Genomic DNA, 18,942 nt, shown 5'->3' with positions numbered 1-18,942 from the left:
TCTCTCTCTCTGTCTTTCTGTCTCTCTGTCTCTCTCTCTCTCTGTCTGTGTGTGTGTGTTCAACCCTCCTTTGTCCATTTCAGAGTACAGTGAGTATTGACTGACGAGAGTTGACACCCTTCATCATCCCTTCATCAGTGTTTTGATTCTCTTCTTTTCATATGCCCTTGTTATGACAAGAAAAAAAAAGTTCCTCTCCTTTCTTCCTCATCTCTACAATGTAAAGTGCATTCCTTTTATCCTCTTCTTCTCTTTCCCTTTTTCAAAACATCAAAAAAAAAAGCAACCCCCCACCACCCACCAACCTCAACCCAAGCCCTTTTCCCACTGGGCAAGGATCTCTGTGATTCTTCTTAAGTCCCTTAGAAGACATCGAAGTTAGAAAGGGGTGCTCATTTCTTCTCTCTTTATTAGAATGTAAGCCTTACATCATTATTCAACAGCTTATAGTTGACCTTTCTTTCTATTTTTAACTTGCTTGCACTATATTCCTAAATGTGGGGTCTGAAATTCAAGGGCTACAGGCATGTTAGTTACATTCCTATCCCAGAAGATCTTTTAAGAGAAGGAAAACTTTTAATGTATTACTTGATTAGCAGGCTATGTATGAAACTGAAATAATCACAGGATAGCTGCAAAGAACTATAAGGCCTTTTGATGCCGGTCTAGCCTGAAGTTGTGGAGTTTACCTGGTAGAAAGTAGAATCCAGAAAAATCCAAATCAAGAAATAGGATGGGACCCCTGGGGGGGGGGGAGGTTTGGAGTCAAGATGGCAGAGAAGAAACAGGACTTCCCCAGGGCTCCTGCTCCCAATTCCCCCAATTCTTGCAAAGGGGACTCTGAACAAACTTTGGAGCTATAGAACCCACAAAATGACACAAAGAAGCTAACCTCCACTGAGGACAGCTTGGCAGGCTGGCAGTGAGCAATCAGCACAGTGCTCTGGGAGCCGAGCCCAGCCCCATGGGAGCCAGAGGCAGGCCCGACCAACCACCAGCTGGAGGGACTTCAGATCACCAGCACCTGTGGTGGTTTCCAGAATTATCAACACATAGATGCTAAGGACACAGGGAGCAGTCAGTGGAGTGTGGACTTTGGGATCCAGTAGTTGGGACTACATCAGCCTCTAAGAAGCCGCTAAGGAGCCGCAGCCCTGCAGCAGCCGCCATGTGGCAGCTTCATCTCCTGTCCTGCAGAGTGTAGGGGGACCAAGCACCAGTCTGAGGGGTAATCGTTTTTGCTTTAACCTGCTTGGATGTGAATTGAAGTCTAGGGTGGAGGTCCTGGGGTACATGACCAGCTTCCCAGAGCACGTGGAGGCTTCTGAGAGGGCACCCAACTAATACCTTCAGCAGATGAGAAAACCCCAGTGTTTGGAACGAAGCTCCCCTGTCTGGTGGCAGTCTTATTGTGGCAAAAAGCCCAGGGGTCAAGTGATTGAGTGGCGACATGAGCAGGCAAAGGAAACAAAATAAACAGAGCAACCCAACTTTACACTCCTATTTTGGCAACAAAAAGGATCAAAGCATGGAACAGGAGGAAGACAGTGAAGTCAGAACTCTTGCACCAAAAGCTTCAAAGAAAAATACGAGCTGGTTATAGGCCATAGAGGACCTTAAGAAGCAAATAAGAGAAGTGGAGGAAAAATTGGGAAGACAAATGAGAATGATACAAGAAAATTATGAAAGGAGAGGGAACAGGCTGACTGAGGAAAATAACACCTTAAAAAATAGACTAACTCAAATGGCAAAAGAGGCTCAAAAAGGCAATGAGGAGAAGAATGCCTTAAAAAGATGAATTTGCCAGATGGAAAAAGAATCTCAAAAGCTCACAGAAGAGAATCATTGCTTCAGAATTAGATTGGAACAAAAGGAAGCTAGTGCCTTTACAAGAAATCAAGATGCTGTTAAACAGATACAAACAAATTAAAGAATAAAAGGCAATGTGAAATATCTCATGGGAAAAACCACTGACCTGGAAAATAGATCCAGGCGAGATAATTTAAAGATTATTGGACTACCTGAAATCCACGATCAAAGAAAGAACCTAGAAATCATCCTTCAAGAAATTCTCAAGGAAAACTTCCCTGATGTTTTAGAACCAGAGGGCAAAAGAGAGGTCGAAAAAATCCACCAATCACCTCCTGAAAATGATCCCCAAAAGAAAATTCCTAGGAATATTATAGCCAGGTTACAAAATTCCCAGATCAAGGAGAAAATATTACAAGCAGCCAGGAAGAAACAATTTGAATATTGTGGAAACACAATCAGGATAACCCAGGATCTGGCAGCTTCTCCACTGAGGGATCAAAGGGTTTGGAATATGATATTTCAGAGGTCAAAGGAGCTGGGATGAAAACTAAGAATCACCTACCCAGCAAATCACCTACCATGTTTCAGGGGAAAATATGGGCATTGAGTGAAAGAGGACTTTCAAGTATTCTTGATGAAAAAACCAGAGTTGAATAGAAAATTTGACATTCAGATACAAGAAGCAAGAGAAGCATGAGAAGGTAAACAGGGAAAACAAATCATAAGAACTTATGAAAGTTGAACTATTTATGTTCCTACATGGACAAATGACAATTATAACTAATGAAACTTTTCTCAGTATGAAAATAGTTGAAGGGAATATATATATATATATATATATATATAGGAGGGTATATGGGCATATGAATACATATGTGAATATGTGTATATATGTTTACAGGTATACATAGATAGAAGGCACAGGACCAACTTGTTAGGAAAGGATGATACTTAAAAGGTGAAATTAAGAGGTGAGAAAGGAATATAATGAGAGTAGACAGGGAGAGACAGAATGGGATAAACTATCTCATAAAAGAGGCAAGGGAAATGGTTACAATGGAGGGGAAGAACAGGAAGGCAAAAGGGCATGGATCAACTTAATTCTCATTGAATTTGACTTAGGGAGGGAATGACATACACACTAAATAGGGTATCTCAACTTACAGGAGAGTAGGGGGGAAGGGCATAAGAGGGAAGATGATGGCAGGGAGGGAGGGTGCGCTGGTGGGGAGGGAGGTTGGAAGCACCCACTTTTGAAAAGGTACAGGATCAAAGGAGAGAATAGAGCAAGTTGGAGCTGGGATAGGAGGGAGGGGAATATAGTTAGTCTTCTACAATATATCTACTATCATAGTGTTTTGCATAGCTACACATGTACAACCTATACTGAATTGCTTATCTTCCCAGTAAGGGTGGGTGACGAGGGAAGAAGAGCATGAATCTGGAATTCAATGTTTTAAAATCAAATGTTTATACACACACACACACACACATACACATACATATATACATATATATACACACATATACATAAATATGTATGTATGTGTGTGTGTGTATATATATATATATATATATATATACACTATTATTAATACTAGTTTTCATGTAATTGGGAAATAAGATATACAGGCACTGGGGCGTAGTGATCCACCATGCCCTACTGGAAAAATCGAAGGGGGTATGGGAGAAGATATAGGAGAGAGCAGATTGGAGGAGGCTATATCCTGTGGGACCGCTATTTTGGGGGGAAGGTAGAGGGAAAACAGGGAGAAAATTTTTAACTAGAAATCTAGCGGAAATGAATGATGTAAACCAGAAGTTAATAAATCATTTGGAAAAGAAAGAAAGTAGAGTCCAAGACAAAGAACCAGGGCTAAATCTGAAAGGGTAATTTTCCTTGAGTGTAAGGCAGGGGGTGGGGGGCAGGATATTCATTTCACGTTATATTAAGTTTTTAAATTTAATTTTATTTTTTCAATTATCAAAATAAATGTTTTCTCCTCCCTATCCCTACCAACAATTGGAAAAAAAAAAAACCAACTCGGTAACAAAAACAAATATAGCAAAACAAATTCCAACATTGGCCACATCTAAAAACAAATTATTCTACACCCTAAAAAATTCATTCTGTTCCCAAATCCATCACTGTGGGTAACATGCTTCATCAAATTATGGTTGATCATTGTGTTGTTCAGAGTTCTTAAGTCTTTCAGAGTTATTTGTTTTTGCAGTGTTGTCATTATCTTATGCATTGTTCTCCTGGTTTTGCTCCCTGTACTGTGTCATCTGAGGTATTTCTTCTGAGACTTCCTTCTATCTCTCTCATCATTTTATCAATGCAATAACATTTCATTAAATTTCTGATATACCTAATTTCTTCAGTATGTTATACATAATTTGTTCAGCTATTTTTTTCAAAGTTGAACACTTTCTTCATTTCCAGTTCCTTGGTACTATAAAAAGAACTATTATAAATATTTTATATATTTGGGCATTCATTTGCTCATTATTTGATCTTTTGGGGGGAATGGATAAAAGAGTATTCACAATTAAATTATTTTGGGGGCAGCATTCTAAATTGCTGTCCAGAATCCCTGGACAAAATTACAACTTCACCAACAAGGCACTAATGTGTTTGTTTTTCAACCCTTCAAAATTTTGCCATTTTCTTTTTTGTCAAGTTTTCTAGTCTGTTGAGTATGAGGTAGAATTTCACAGTTGCTTTAATTTGCATTTCCCTTATTGTTATTGCTTTAGATCATCCTAAAAATATGACTATTGATAGGATATTTTTCCTCAGAAAATTGAGTGTTCATTTTATTTGACTATTTATCAATTGGAGAATGGTTCTTTTTATTATAAATTAAAATGAATACAATATGTATGTATGTACATGGTATGTGTGTACATATGTATGTATGTGCTTGAAATATTACCATCAGAGAAACTTTCCACAAATATTTTTTTTACTAGTTACCAGTTTTCCTTCCCAATTTCCTTAGCTCAATTTGATGTGTGTATGTGCACTTGTGTATGCACAAAACTTTCTTAATTTTAGGTAAAGTTGTCCATTTTGTCTTCTGTGATCCTTTCTTTTTTAAATTTTTATTGGTTTGTTTGTTTGTTTATTTCTTTATAGTTTTCAGCATTCGTTTCCACAAGATTTTGAGTTACAAATTTTCTCCCTGTCTCTCCCCTACCCCCACCTCAAGATAGTGAACCCAATGGATACCCCTTCCCCCAATCTGTTCTCTCTCTCTCTCTCTCTCTCTCTCTCTCTCTCTCTCTCTCTCTCTCTCTCTCTCTCTCTCTCTCTCTCTCTCTTTGGCTTTTGGGCAATTAGAGTTAAGTAACTTGCCCAAGGTTGGACAGCTAGTTTTTTTTTGTGTGGGTGTTAAGTGTCTGAGGCCAGAACTGAACTGGAGTTCTCCTGACTCCAAGGCCAGCGCTTTACTCACTGCACCACCTAGCTGGCCCCAATTTGTTCTCTCTTATATCCTCCTCCATCCCCACCCCTAACTTTCTAGTAGAGCAAGATGGATTTCTATACCCCAGTGCCTATATATCTTATTTCCCAGTTGCATGCAAAAAACACATTTTTTTTAACATTTATTTTAAAAACCTTTATTTCCAGATTCTTTCCCTTCTTCCCTCCTCACCCACCCCTACTGGGAAGACAAGAAATTCAATATGGGTTGTACATGTATAGTTACGCAAAACATTTCCATAGTAATTATATTGTGAAAGACTAACTATATTTCCCTCCATCCTATCCCAACCCCCACTTATTCTATTTTCTCCTTTGACCCTTTCCCTTTTCAAAAGTGTGTGCTTCTAACTATCCTCTCCCCCAATATGCTCTCCTTTCTATCATTCCCCCTCTTATCCCCTTCCCCCCTACTTTCCTGTAGGGTAAGACACACAATTGAATGTGTGTTATCCCCTTCTTAAGCCACATTCAATGAGAGTAAGTTTGACCCATACCCTTTTATGTTCCTGCTCTTCCCCTCCATTATAACAGTTTTCTATTGACTCTTTTATATGAGATATTTTACCTTATTCTGTCTCTCCCTTTCTCCTCTCAATATATTCCTCTCTTACCTCTTAATTTTATTTTTTAGATATCATCTCTTCCCATTCAACTGATCCTGTGCCCTCTGTCTATGTACACACATATGCACACATTCACACATATATTTATACACACACCCTCCTATGCATACATATATATGTATGTATAAATATATATTCCCTTCAACTATCCTCATTCTGAGAAATGCCTCATGAGTTACAAGGATCATTTTTCCATATAGGAATGTAAATAGTTAAACTTTAATAAGTTCCTTATGATTTTTCCTGTTTACCTTCTCATGCTTCTCTTGCTTCTGATATTTGAAAGTCAAATTTCCTGTTCAGCTCTGTTTTTTTCATCAAGAATGCTTGAAAGAGGGGTGGCTAGGTGGTGCAGTGAGTAAAGCGCCAGCTCCGGAATCAGGAGGACATGAGTTTGGTTCTGGCCTCAGACACTTAACACCCACACACACACACACACAAAAACTAGCAGTGTAACTTTGGGCAAGTTACTTAACCCCAATTGCCCTCCAAAAAGAAAAAAAAAAGAAGAAAAAAAGAAGAATGCTGGAAAGTGCTCTATTTCATTGAATGTCCATATTTTTCCCTGAAGGGGAATATTCAGTTTTACTGGGTAAGTGATTCTTGGTTTTAATCCTAGCTCCTTTGACCTCTGGAATATCACATTCCAAGCCCTTCAATTCCTTAATGTAGAAGCTGCTAGATCTTGTGTTATCCTGTGTAATGGGAATGTAAATTTTTAAGATCTTCCCTGCCCCTAGGCTAAAGTGCACCTGGAGCCTGGGGTGGGAGGCTTGTTTTTCAGTAGATATTTCTTGATTGGCCAGTGAGTCAATAAGGTTGTTACATTCTCTGAGCCAGGAGAAGGCTATATAAGCCCTGATGTGTAGCTTTGTTTTGGCGCTCACTTTGAGAAGTGTTCTGTGATTTCATCTGGATTCTGGGAAGCCTTTGTCCAGAGCCCCCTAGCTTTGAAAAACCCAGATGTTGATTGGGTATGGATGTAATGGTTGGACGGTTTGGAAATCTGTCTACTTGATCTGTTTCTGTCTTGATTATTCTGCCTGTATACTTTGAAGTTCGGGGTGCTGACCTTTTTCCCCTGAGCGAGGTAAACGATATATGTTTGACTGATTAAAGTAAGCTTATTAACCCATTTTGAGTTGCTTTCCTTTATCAAAGCAGATCCAAGAACCTGTGGTTGCAGCAAACCCTGAGGACGCTTGGGGTGCCTGCTGCTACATCCTGATTGTGTTTCTTCCTGTCTGCTTGTAATATTTTCTTCTTCACCTGGGAACTCTAGAATTTGGCTATACTATACCTAGGATTTTGGGATCTTTTTCAAGAGGCAATTGGTGTATTCTTTCCATTTCTATTTTGCCTTCTGGTTCTAGAATATCAGGGAAATTTTCCTTGAAGGATGATTTTGAGGCTCTTTTTTTGATCATGGTTTCAGATAGTGCAATAATTTTTAAATTAACTCTCCTGGATTTATTTTCCATGTCAGTGGTTTTTCCATTGAGATATTTCACATTGCCTTCTATTTTTTTCATTTGCTTGGATCTGTTTTATAATATCTTGATTTCTCATAAAATCATTAGTTTCCATTTGCTCCAACATAATTTTGAAGGAATTATTCTCTTCAGTGAGTTTTTGAAATTCCTTTTCCATCCAGCAAATTCATCTTTTCAAGGCATTCTTCTCCTCATTGTTTTTTTGGGCCTCTTTTGCCATTTGAGTTAGTCTATTTTTAAGGCATTATGTTCTCCAGTATTTTGGAGGTCTCCTTTAGTAGGCTGTTGACTTGCTTTTCATGATTTTCTTGCATCATTCTCATTTCTCTTCCCAATTTTTCTTCCACTTCTCTCACTTGATTTTCAAAATCCTTCTTGAGCTCCTCCATGGCCTGCAACCAATTCATATTTTTCTTGGAGGTTTTTGATGGAGGAGTTTTGACTTTGTTGTCTTCTTCTGCTTCCATGTTTGGATCCTCTTTGTCCCCCCAAAAAGATTCTATTGTCTTATTGTGCTTCCTCTGTTTGTTCATCTTGCCAGCCAATGACTTGACTTTTGAGCTTTTACCACCGTAGCACTCTGCCTCCAGAGTGGAGAGAACTGTGTCCCAAATTTCTGGAGTTTTGCAGCTGTTGTCAGAGCTATTGTCAGAGCTGTGAGGAGGACACCCTCTCTACAGTCACTATAAGATCTGGCAGTATAGCATATCTCACCCCAGGTCCACCACCCAAGACTGTGACCTAGATTCAAGCAGGTCAAAGCAAGAGCAATTATCCTCAGAATGGCCACTTGGACCCCTATAATCTGAAGGCCAGGGGCTCCAGAGATAGTCATGTGTCAGCAGCTGCCACTGCCATGCCTTGACCACCTCTCACACCCAGGAAGCATGGGCCAGTCAGCTCTCTTCTCTCACCCAGTTCCAACAGAGTTCTCTCCTGACCTTTTACTTTCTCTTTGGTGTATGTGTTGAGAAGCCTGGAAACCACCACAGGTGCCTGTGATTCACTCTCCTGAAGTCTGTTCTGGCCATAAGTCTGAGCCATAAGTCTGAGCCATGAGTCTGGGCCGTGAGTCTGGGTCATGAGTCTGGGCTGGTTTGGCTCATACTCAGCTTCCAGCTGGTGACACAGACCTTTCCTATCAGCTTGCCATGCTTTCAGTGAGAGATGTGTTTCTCTCTGTCACTTTGTGGATTTTGTAGCTCTAAAATTTATTGTCATTTTTTTTACAGGTATGAGAGGTGGTTAGAGTGGGAGCTCAAGCAAGTTCCTTCTTTTACCCTGCCACCTTGGCTCTGCCCTCTGTGATCCTTTCTAACCCTTTTTTGGTCATAGATCATACTTCCCACTTAAATAGATCAAAAAGTTGTTTTCTTTTTTGTTACTCTTTTTAAAAAATAATAATTTAATTTTGTGGATTTCACCCTTCATTTCTAAATCCTGTAGACATTTAGAGCTCATGTTAGTATGTGGTATAAATTGTTGGCCTATATCCAGTTTCTGCCAGACTGCTTTTTTATTTTCCCAGAAATTTTTTTCTCAAATAATAAGTCTTTGCCCCAATACCTGGAAATTTGGGGCTATCAAACATTAGTACACTCTGATTATTTGTATTAATCAGTTGTTGATAACAAATAAGGATTAAGTGGTTTCTTTTAAAGCACTTGATTACACTGAGGTATTTGTATTTCTTTAAATTATGTCTATTGCTATATTATCTTTTAAAATATAGTAATTAGTAATAATGAGGAACGTTTCTATTAATTTTTAATTGGCCTAGGAATCTCAGGCATGAGCAAATTGTTTTTTTTACCAACATAGGTTGCCACTTAAGAGTCTTATCAGGCTGGCAGGTTAATGGACTTACCCAAAAATACATAGCCATTATCTTTCAAAGGCAGAACATAAACATAGGTCTTCAGACTCCAAGTGGTTTTTTATTCCATTGTACCACATTGCCTCTCCACAACTGTTTTAATAATGTTATGTTTTTAACAAAAGGAGAATTAAGTGGAAAAGTTTGCTGATGTCATTTTAACATAACTATTAGAACACTAATAGTTTGGATGATCAGACCATAACCAAGGCACCACAGCTGACCTAATGGCGATGTAGCATAATTATAGGTAAATTATGTAGGAGGAAATGAATAGCCCCTTGAATACTGACCTTGCAAATCTAAATGGCCAGCAAAGGCTCCATAGTTAGATTATATTTATCCATTGCATTTCTGAGAGATAAAAGAAGATAGTCTAGGACAGACCTTTGGTCAACAGGGTTAAATAACAAATTATGGTTTAAGTAGATGAGCACTGAGAAAAGTCTTTGGATTCCAAAAGAAAGTCATTGTTGATCTCTGATAGAATAAGTTGAGTAAGCACAAGCTAAATCACAGTGGACTGATGCAGCATTGGATGGGGAGGATGTGAAGGTAGTCAATGACAACCAACCACAGGTTCAAGGAGTTGGGTTATGCAAATATTTTGCTAGAAGAGGTAATAGGGATGGGCACTAGACCCATGGTTTTACTGGGATGGGAAACAACCTGAGGGGTGAACTCCCTCTATCCCTGTATATCCACACTTTGTCTTCAACTTTCAATTTTTGACGATAGCCAAGAACACTGAAAGGTAAAATGATTTGATAGCTCATATGTGTCAGAAGATAGTTACATTGTGATCTGCTTGACCATGGCTGAATAAAGGTTAGAGCAGCCAGATACCACAAGCATAGTGTAATGAATTGAGTGATGGACTGGGGTTTAAAAGTACCTTCTGACTTTTACCAGCAATTTGACCTTCACTAAACCCGAATCTCAATTATTGTATGTGTGAAATGTTGATAGTATACCTTTGATATTTGCATTACAGGATTTTTGTGAGGTTGAGATGGGATACTACATATAAAGTGATTTGCAAACTTAAAAATTCTATGTAAATGTCAGCTGTTCTTTGCTGTGACTGAGGGTCAATTACTTCATCTTTGTATGTACAAGACAGAACATTGTATTATCTTTGCATCATTCTATAGTTTCCCTTTATAAGTGTCATGGCTATATGTTTTCTGCACTTCATTCAATTCTGAGGTTCAAGAGCTTTTTCCAGTGTTTCAGCAATATTTGACAAAGAAAATGAGATTCTTTCAAGAGATATATACATTTCAGACTGAATTTGTAAGCAGGATGGATGAATCATGTGTTTATCTGGGATTCTCACCAAAACCCACAATCAATAGTACAGGTTGGCCTTATGATTTGACTTACATTGCTTATGAAATACCATCCATAACAAGAGTGACTAAAACATATATTTATCTGATTTTGCAGTTGATGTGCTCTCAGAAATGTGTAACAAAGCTCTAATAAAATGCACATACATGTTTGACCTCAAAGTAATTCATAATAGGTATTTCTGCTCTTGGTTGATTTCAGAAGTATATCATAAGAAAACCATGTGCCAGTATGTGATTTGATTACCCAGCACATTCTGGTCGGGGGTGGGGGGAGGAGAGAAATGTCTATCCACAGAGGAGCAATTTTGACAAAAGTGAGCAGTTTTGTGTACAGATACTTCTTTCTTTTTTTGAAATAAAATAATTCATGTGTAAATGTCCTGAATTTTATTTTGGAAATGCTTTTGTTAGCACTTATCTTTGCTTAAATTTAGCTAGCAAATCAGGGCATTTTTTTTAAAGAGCTTGCAGACTGGGTGACATACTTATAATCCACCAATTCCTGCATTTTCTGGTAGAATGAATTATTAGAAGAAATCACATGCCTTCTATTTATCTTAGAAATTTTTGTTGGGAAATGCAGCCTGGTGTAGGGGATTAAGTCTTGGCCTTAAAGCCAGGTGGACACCTAGGTTAAGTCCCATCTCTGAGATATATTGGCTATATGACCCTTATCCTCCGTGCTATGACCAACTCTTTAAGTCAACCTTAAAGATTAAGATTCTTACCATTCGTGTGTGTGTGTGTGCGTGTGTGTTTGTGACTTTGGCATTCTGGTGAAACCTATGAGCACTTCTCAAAATCATGTCTTTAGATACATATAGTTAAATTAATAGAAATGTAAAGAAAATTGATATATTGCTCTTTTAAAATTCATGGACCCGGGTTAAGAACCCATGTTTTAAGCCTCTTAAGTTTCAGAGAAGATGACTAACGATATTGTTAAAAATAATAATAGCTAACATTTAAATAACACTTACTAGGTGCCAGGCATTGTGTTAAATGCTTTACAATTAAGGATTTATTTACAATTTCTTTATAATTCAGGAGTTTCTTATATTAATGAAATCACAAGTTTAGTCCCTATCTCTATTTTGTGTTTATTTATGTGGGCACATGGTGTAAGCTTCTTTGAGAGAGTAGACTGTATTTTTTCCTTCTTTTTCTTCTTTTATTTTGGACTTTGTGTGCCCAATACTAGTATAGTGGTCCAGAGTAAGTACTTACTAAATGCTTGTTGAGTCATTGATTTGTTGATTTTCTTTCACCAGGAAGAGGAAAGTCCATCAAAATGGAGGCATTTCCTTTAGAAGTGGGATTTTGTTGCAATTTCTCCTAGTACTTGATTGGGAGGAAGTGAAAGGGACCTGAAATGAGCCACTAGAAACAAAATGAAACCAAGAAAGGGAGCCCTATGAGATCAGTTTAAAAATCTAGATGTGTCAAGGAAGTTAACAAACAAGTCCAGTAGATGCAGAATTGGCTGAAGTAGAAACTTATCTCAAGGGTTTATCACCCTGGATCACAAGCAAAAAAAAAAATGCAATGGACACTCAGCCCCAGGAGTCTATTTAGGTCTGAGAGACCTGGTAGATAGGGAGGATCTGGAGAAAAAAGAAGACAAGTTAATGTGAAGATGGACATGTGTGTAATGTAAGTCCAGATGGGGAAGCAGATTGTCAAGCCTGGGAAGATGAACACAGATGGAGGCAATACACAATCATCATAATAACAACAATAATAGCTGACACTTTTATAGCACGTTGAAGTTTACAAATCATTGTACTTGCCTTATCTTACTTGAGCCAGCTTGGGACATTAGTCCTGGTGGAGAGGAACAAACAGCTAGTGGAGGGAGGTCCCAGAACACAGGCTTGGTCACATCTCTGGAGTGGAGATCAGGCAGCACCAAAGTGCCTACAGAACAGTGTTTCTGAGACTGTCTCTCCAGCCTGGGCAACAGACTCCATGCCTGGGTGATAAATACTCAAGAGTTCAAATCCAACAGGACAGGACGAGTGAGTCAGCATTTATGTTACTGGCAGCATGATCATGACCATTGATTCTGGGGTCATCTGCTCTCAGCCTGCTCTCTGATTGGTGTGGGCAGAGAAGACTGACAAGTGCATTCTAGAAGCCTAACGGGGCCAGAGACCTGCAATTCCCCTAGCTTGTGGAAAAAGCAGAATCTGAGAGTTTCTGGGGAGTTCTGATAGCTAGGGTGACACATTAAGATAAGGGTTAGGCCAGGAAAGATAATACAGCTTAGGTCAGAATGTTGGGAGCTCACAAGGAGGTGGGGTGTTAAAGCAATCAACAACCTTACAATCACAGTGTCTCTTTCTAAGGAGGGCTGGCCAGTAGCCCAGTCCTTATTTGGTGGGATTAACCTGTGAGGTTAACATGGGTCAACAGACTTCTATTCACTTCAGGTCAAGGAAACAAATGTACTGATTTTTAATATTAGAGAGTGTTAAGATTATGCAATTGAAAGGATTCAGAGGTCCAGTGGTTATCCTTTGGATAACCACTTAAATGACATTGGATATCCATTTAAATGACATTTTAAGTAATGCCTTGAGACCATGGTGACATTTGGTTTGCAGCTGTGAATTTTAATGTGTGATTGCTTTCCTGAGGGCATACTCTTACAGCATTTGGTCATGGTAGTGAGGGAGGGATCTATTACTGCTCACAGTGAGAGGAAGAAACTTAATTGACTGTATGGTGCTGGCTTAAAGAAGAATTGAAGTTATAGCATCTGCTGATTTTGTAACTTGTAAAATAGAGGATCTTAGAACTTAACATTACTTAAAACTCAAATGTAGGCTGCAGATTAAAATAGTGGGAGGGGTCCTTTGGGTGGTATAAAGAATATGATTCAGGCAAATATAATTTTAATGTTAACTTTCTTAGTCATCCTAGATGCAAGAGAAATGCATTCCTTCTTAAATGAATAGGGAGTAGTTCTCACAAATAGCAATTTGACAATTAATAATGATGGAACACTTCGTAAAGCTAGCATTTATTATAGTAGAGAATAAGAATTACCACTTTGGCTGAGGTATTCAGACCATCTTGCCCAGGATAAGATCTTGGACAGACACCAATGAGTGCATTATTTTTGTCTCCTCTACAGCTCAGCTCTAATATCCAGTCAGTTACCAAGTCTCAGCAATTCTGTTGTTTCAGATTAGTTTATTTTTTATTATTCTTACTAAATTTTTATTTCTTCATTTAAGAAGCACTTAGTTTCTTGCCTTATTTATTTATTTATTTATTTATTGGTTTGTTTGTTTATTTATTTACTTATTTATTTAACAAGCACTTAGTTTCTTGCCCCCATTCCCACTCCCACTTTATCCCCCACCCAATTGGGGAGAAAAACAAACAGAAAATGTACAAGAAAAGCCTTATAACAAACATTCATAGTTAGGCAAAACAAATTGTCTTATTGGTCAACCTACATAAAATGTAAGTCCCATTCAGCAACTTGAGCCTTACACATACTCTCTTTCAGGAGATGGGTCACATTCTTTTTTTTTTTTAAAGCAATTGGGGTTAAGTAACTTGCTCAAGATTACACAGCCAGTTATTTTGTGTGGGTGTTAAGTATCTGAGGCCAGAACCAATCCGGGTCCTCCCGACTCCAGGGCTGGTGCTCTTACTCACTGATCCACCTGGCCGCCCCAATGGGTCACATTCTTAATCATTGTGATAATGGTCATTGTGTTGATAAGAATCTTTCAAAGTTGTTTGCTTTTAGTCTTCTTGTTATTATACAGATTATTCTCCTGGATCTCCTAACTTAATTCTGTATCACTTCATTCAAGTCTTCCCAGGGTTTTTCTGAAACCATTCATTTTCTCATTTCTTGTAGTACAACAGTGCTACATTACATTCACATACCATTATTTATTCAGCCATTCCCCAAATGATGAGCACTCCTTTAACTTTCAGTTCTTTGCTACTACAAAAAAAAAGATTTTAATAAATAATTATATATAATAATATATAAATAATTTAGTAAAAATTGACAATAATAATAGATATTTACATATACATAGATTCTATTCTTTCTCAATTTATTTTTTATATCTTTGGGTAGTATGCCTAGTAGAGTATCTCTGGGTCAAAGGGTATGTGCAATTTGTTTTGCCTAACTGTGTATGCTTGTTATAAATATTTTCTTTTATATTTTCTGTTTTTTTTTCCAATTGGGTGAGGGGATGAAGGGAAAGTGATTGTGGTGGGAGGGCAAGAAACTAAGTGCTTGTCAAATGAAAAAATAAAAATTTAGTAAGAATAATAAAAAATAAACTAATCTGAAGTGATTTGGGAGCATCATTCCAAATTGCCATTTCCCTTTCTACATTAGCTTTCATACTGGTCCCCTCCTTTCTACTCCCACTGCCATTACCACCTCATTATGGCCTGCCCAAACTATGATAGTAGACTCCTCTTTTCTTCTTCTCTACTCTCTCCCCTTCATCCATCCTATATATCAATACCAGATTAATCTTTTCTATGTATGGATTTAATCATGAACTTTCACTGTCATATTTTTGTTTACCAAATGGAGGCCAGATTTCTTAGCCTGACATTTCCATTTTGTGCCTGTCTGAAAGCATCCCACTTTTCCAGCCTTATCTGACACTGCTTTCCTCTTCTCCACCCCACTCCCACTCCCAACCAAATGAGACAATATTTGTAAAGCACTTAACACAATCCTTGGCACATAGTAGGTGCTTAACAAATGTCTATTCCCTCCCTCCACCCCTAACTATGCCTTCTGCTTCTGCCAAACTGAATGATTTGCTAGAACTCATATATTATTTACACTCCTTCACTATTTGCTGTTGTCTATGCTCTCACAATCTTCTTTTCCTTCTCCCCTCAGCCCTCCCTAACTTAATTAAAATTCTAATAGTTCTGAATCAGAAGTAGAGGATTACTGTCTTGTCTTTTAAGTCACCTCTTCCATGAAACCCTTTGGGATTACCCTTCAATTGAAAATGGAATTCTCTTGTTTCTTGAGAAGCACTTTGTATTGTTCTTATAATAATCTGAAATGGTATTTGTAAAATTGCTTAGCCCAGTGTCTGGAACATACTAAGTGCTGTATACATGTTTATTCCATCCCTCCTTCCCTCTGATCATATTCTTTTATCTATTTTGGTTATTATGTTGTTACAGGTCTATCTGTTATGTTTGTCTCTCTTCCCAACTGTGAGTTCTGTGAGGGCAAAGACTTTGTCTTAATTATCTTTGTATCTCTCCCAATGTCTAGCATAGTATTCTTCCCACATTAGGCACTGAATAAATTTTAGTTAAAGGAATGAATGTATACTACAGAGCCTCCTCCTGCCAGCCATCCCTTACCCTCATCAAGATATTATCCTCAGAACATTCCCCAAACTTCCTCAACTTCTCCATAATAATGGAATTTGGATCAATCTTTCTTGAAACTCTCCAAACTCACTCATGTGACAACTATTTTATTTCTTATTGTTCATCACATGTCAAGATTGTGGGACTGATAGCATTATTTCCCATGTTTATGTGCTTGCTAATATAACCATATCTAATAAGCATCTCTCTGCCCATTTTGACTTAGTGTCTAGCACATGGTGTGTAAACATGTATTGCTCAGTTAAAAATTATAAAGAGTTACAACATGATTTACATTAAGAAGATACTACCTTACTTTCTTCATTCTGATGTAAGGTGGTTTTAACTATCCTAGTGAGGGTAAATAGCATATTGGCACTCTGTGTTGCTCAGGCTCTTTGGTAAAATGGTATGGAGGTTGGCAGTGTTCCTCTCTTTTCTTACATTCTCTTGATCTCTCTGGGATAAGTACAAAGCCATCATTTCAATAAGGCTGCAGAAGTATGTATAAGCAGGAGAGAGCACACCAGAGTTGGAGTGAAAAGAACTGGTTTTGAATTCCAACTCTGTCATTTCCTAGTTTTGTGACCTTAGAGTAACTCATTTATCATTTTTGAAAATGTCTCATCATGGAATTGGTAGTTGAACTACCCATCTGATAAGATTTGGGAGACACAAGTAAGATGCTATGTGTATGTATATAATATGCATGTATATATATAAATACATGTAATGTATCTCTGTATATCCATATGTGTATTTATACATGCACATGAATATGTATAAAACATACTTATACATGTATGTATCTCAAAATTCTTAGTGGAATTTTAAGTTTTATCAGTTTAAAAGTATACTAAGAATTTCGAGACATGCTACAGATGCATAAAAGTTCTTGCAGTCATAAAATGTATGTTAGTTAAGTAAGTTATGTATATTCTTCAGAATTACTAAAGAGCCTTAGTTTCCAGTTCTTAGAATGTTGGATTGCTTTTATACTGTTATCTGCTCTCTTGTGGCACATGCTTAGTAGTTCCTAGTCTTTTTTCTGGTACTTAGAATTTTAAAATAGATGCTATTAGACTCTCCCACAAGACTATAGCTTGTTGTTTTCTTCAGGGTCAAGTGTTAAGGAGTAAACTTCATCTTAGAGCTACAAGATTAGAAGTGAAGAGTAGATCTGAATATGCTTTTTATCTGTTCTCAAAGTTACTGATGTTGCTAAGAACCAAGTCAATATTTTTTTCTATTTATATTCCTGCATTCATTAAGATACAAAGCATGCTATTTCAGTGGACTTGAAGTAAAATCAACAATTTCTGATGAATTTTTTAGAGCTCAACCATGTGGTCATCTGGAATTTTCTAACCAGTGGCAGCTAGCCACTCCCTGACTGCTAATCTCAAAGCAATCTTACTTGGAAACATGGCCTCAGGACAGTAGCATGGAGAACAAATGGGAATATTAAAAGAAAAGAACAGGAAACAAATGTCAAAATAGAGAAGAAAATAGGCATTATGTTGGCACTCAAATGAACAAGCATTTGTTAGGAAATACTGTGCATACCTGTGGAAAGAGACACCCCAGGAAGTAAGAACAGAGGTTGGAAAATGAAAAGTTTAAAGTACTATGAAGGAAAATATAAAACATTTGGTCAGTCTATAGTTCTCTGTTTTTCTTCATTTATGAAAATATTTATTTTTAATTTATGAAATAAAACAATATTTCCATATCATAATAGAATAAAAAAATGATGATAGTACATGAACAGGCAGACCTATTATGTACAACTCACTATTCCTTTTAAATGTAAGATAAAGTTGTCATGTAACTTTCTTTTCCCCTTTTTTCCTTCTTTCTCCCTCCCATGTAGAGATGGCTACCATTGGATACAAATATATTGATATGTGTGTGTGTGTGTGTGTGTGTGTGTGTGTGTGAAATTCTATTCATATGTCCACTTATCACTTCTTTCTCTGGATGCATCTACCATCTTCCTTCATAGGTCCTTCATAGTTAATTTGGGTATTTATAATACTCAAAATGACTTAGTTCCTTAAAGTTTTTCTTAAAACAATATTCCTGTTGCTATGTACAATGATCTTTTGACTTTACTCATTTTGCTCTTAATTATTTCATGCAAACCTATACATGTTTTTCTAAGATCATCAAGCTTTTCTTATAGCAAAATGATATTACATCACAATCATATACCACAACTTGTTCAGCCATTCTCCAATTAATGGGAATCTCTGCAATTTCCAGTTCTTTGCCATCAAACAGAGAGCTGCTATAAATATTTTAGAATGTATGGGTTCTTTTCCTTTTTCCTTAAGCATCTATGTTAAGCCTAGTAGTGATATTGCTTGCTGGGTCAAAGGGCATAGGCAGTTTAATAACTCTTTGGGCATAATTTCAGATCACTCTCCGAAAGAGTTGAATCAGTTCATAGTTCCACCAACACTGAATTAGTATCTCAGTTTTTCCAAATCCCTCCAACATTTGTTGTTTTCCCTTCAAACATTTCAGTCAATCCAATAAGTGTAAAATGATATCTCAAGGTTTTTTATATTTGCATTTCTCCACAATTTAAGTGAAATGAAAGACTATTTGTGAAAATATAAGTTGTTTTTCTTCATTTTTAACAATATCTTTAATTTCCAGGTTGTCCTCCTCTGGGTTTGGAGACATTAAAAATCACTGACTTCCAGCTGCATGCCTCAACAGTTAAGCGATATGGCCTGGGGGCTCACAGAGGCCGGCTTAACATTCAGGTAACAGTTTCCCTGAGCAGTCAAAGTGCTTCCTGATGTTGTTGTCCTTGATGTTGATGTTGATGATGATGATGATGATGATGATGATGATGATGATGGTGATGATGATGATGATGATGGTGATG

General features: G+C 37.5%; 1 protein-coding gene across 1 annotated transcript in view; it reads left to right on the top strand.

Annotated features, from left to right (window-relative positions):
- Nucleotides 1–18,942, top strand: part of CPXM2 (carboxypeptidase X, M14 family member 2) — a 261,915-nt gene that overhangs the window by 68,845 nt on the left and 174,128 nt on the right. Inside the window, exon 3 of the mRNA XM_069099170.1 lies at nucleotides 18,708–18,817. Within this exon, the coding sequence (XP_068955271.1) occupies nucleotides 18,708–18,817 (110 nt within the window). The remainder of the gene's footprint in view (nucleotides 1–18,707; nucleotides 18,818–18,942) is intronic.

This window comes from Petaurus breviceps, unplaced genomic scaffold, assembly GCF_028583685.1.
Source record: "Petaurus breviceps papuanus isolate PSGF00001 unplaced genomic scaffold, PetGlider_PUasm1.0 37, whole genome shotgun sequence".
Lineage (NCBI taxonomy): Eukaryota > Metazoa > Chordata > Mammalia > Diprotodontia > Petauridae > Petaurus > Petaurus breviceps.
Note: the sequence above shows the minus strand (reverse complement) of the source record. Positions and strands in the feature narration are given on the sequence as shown.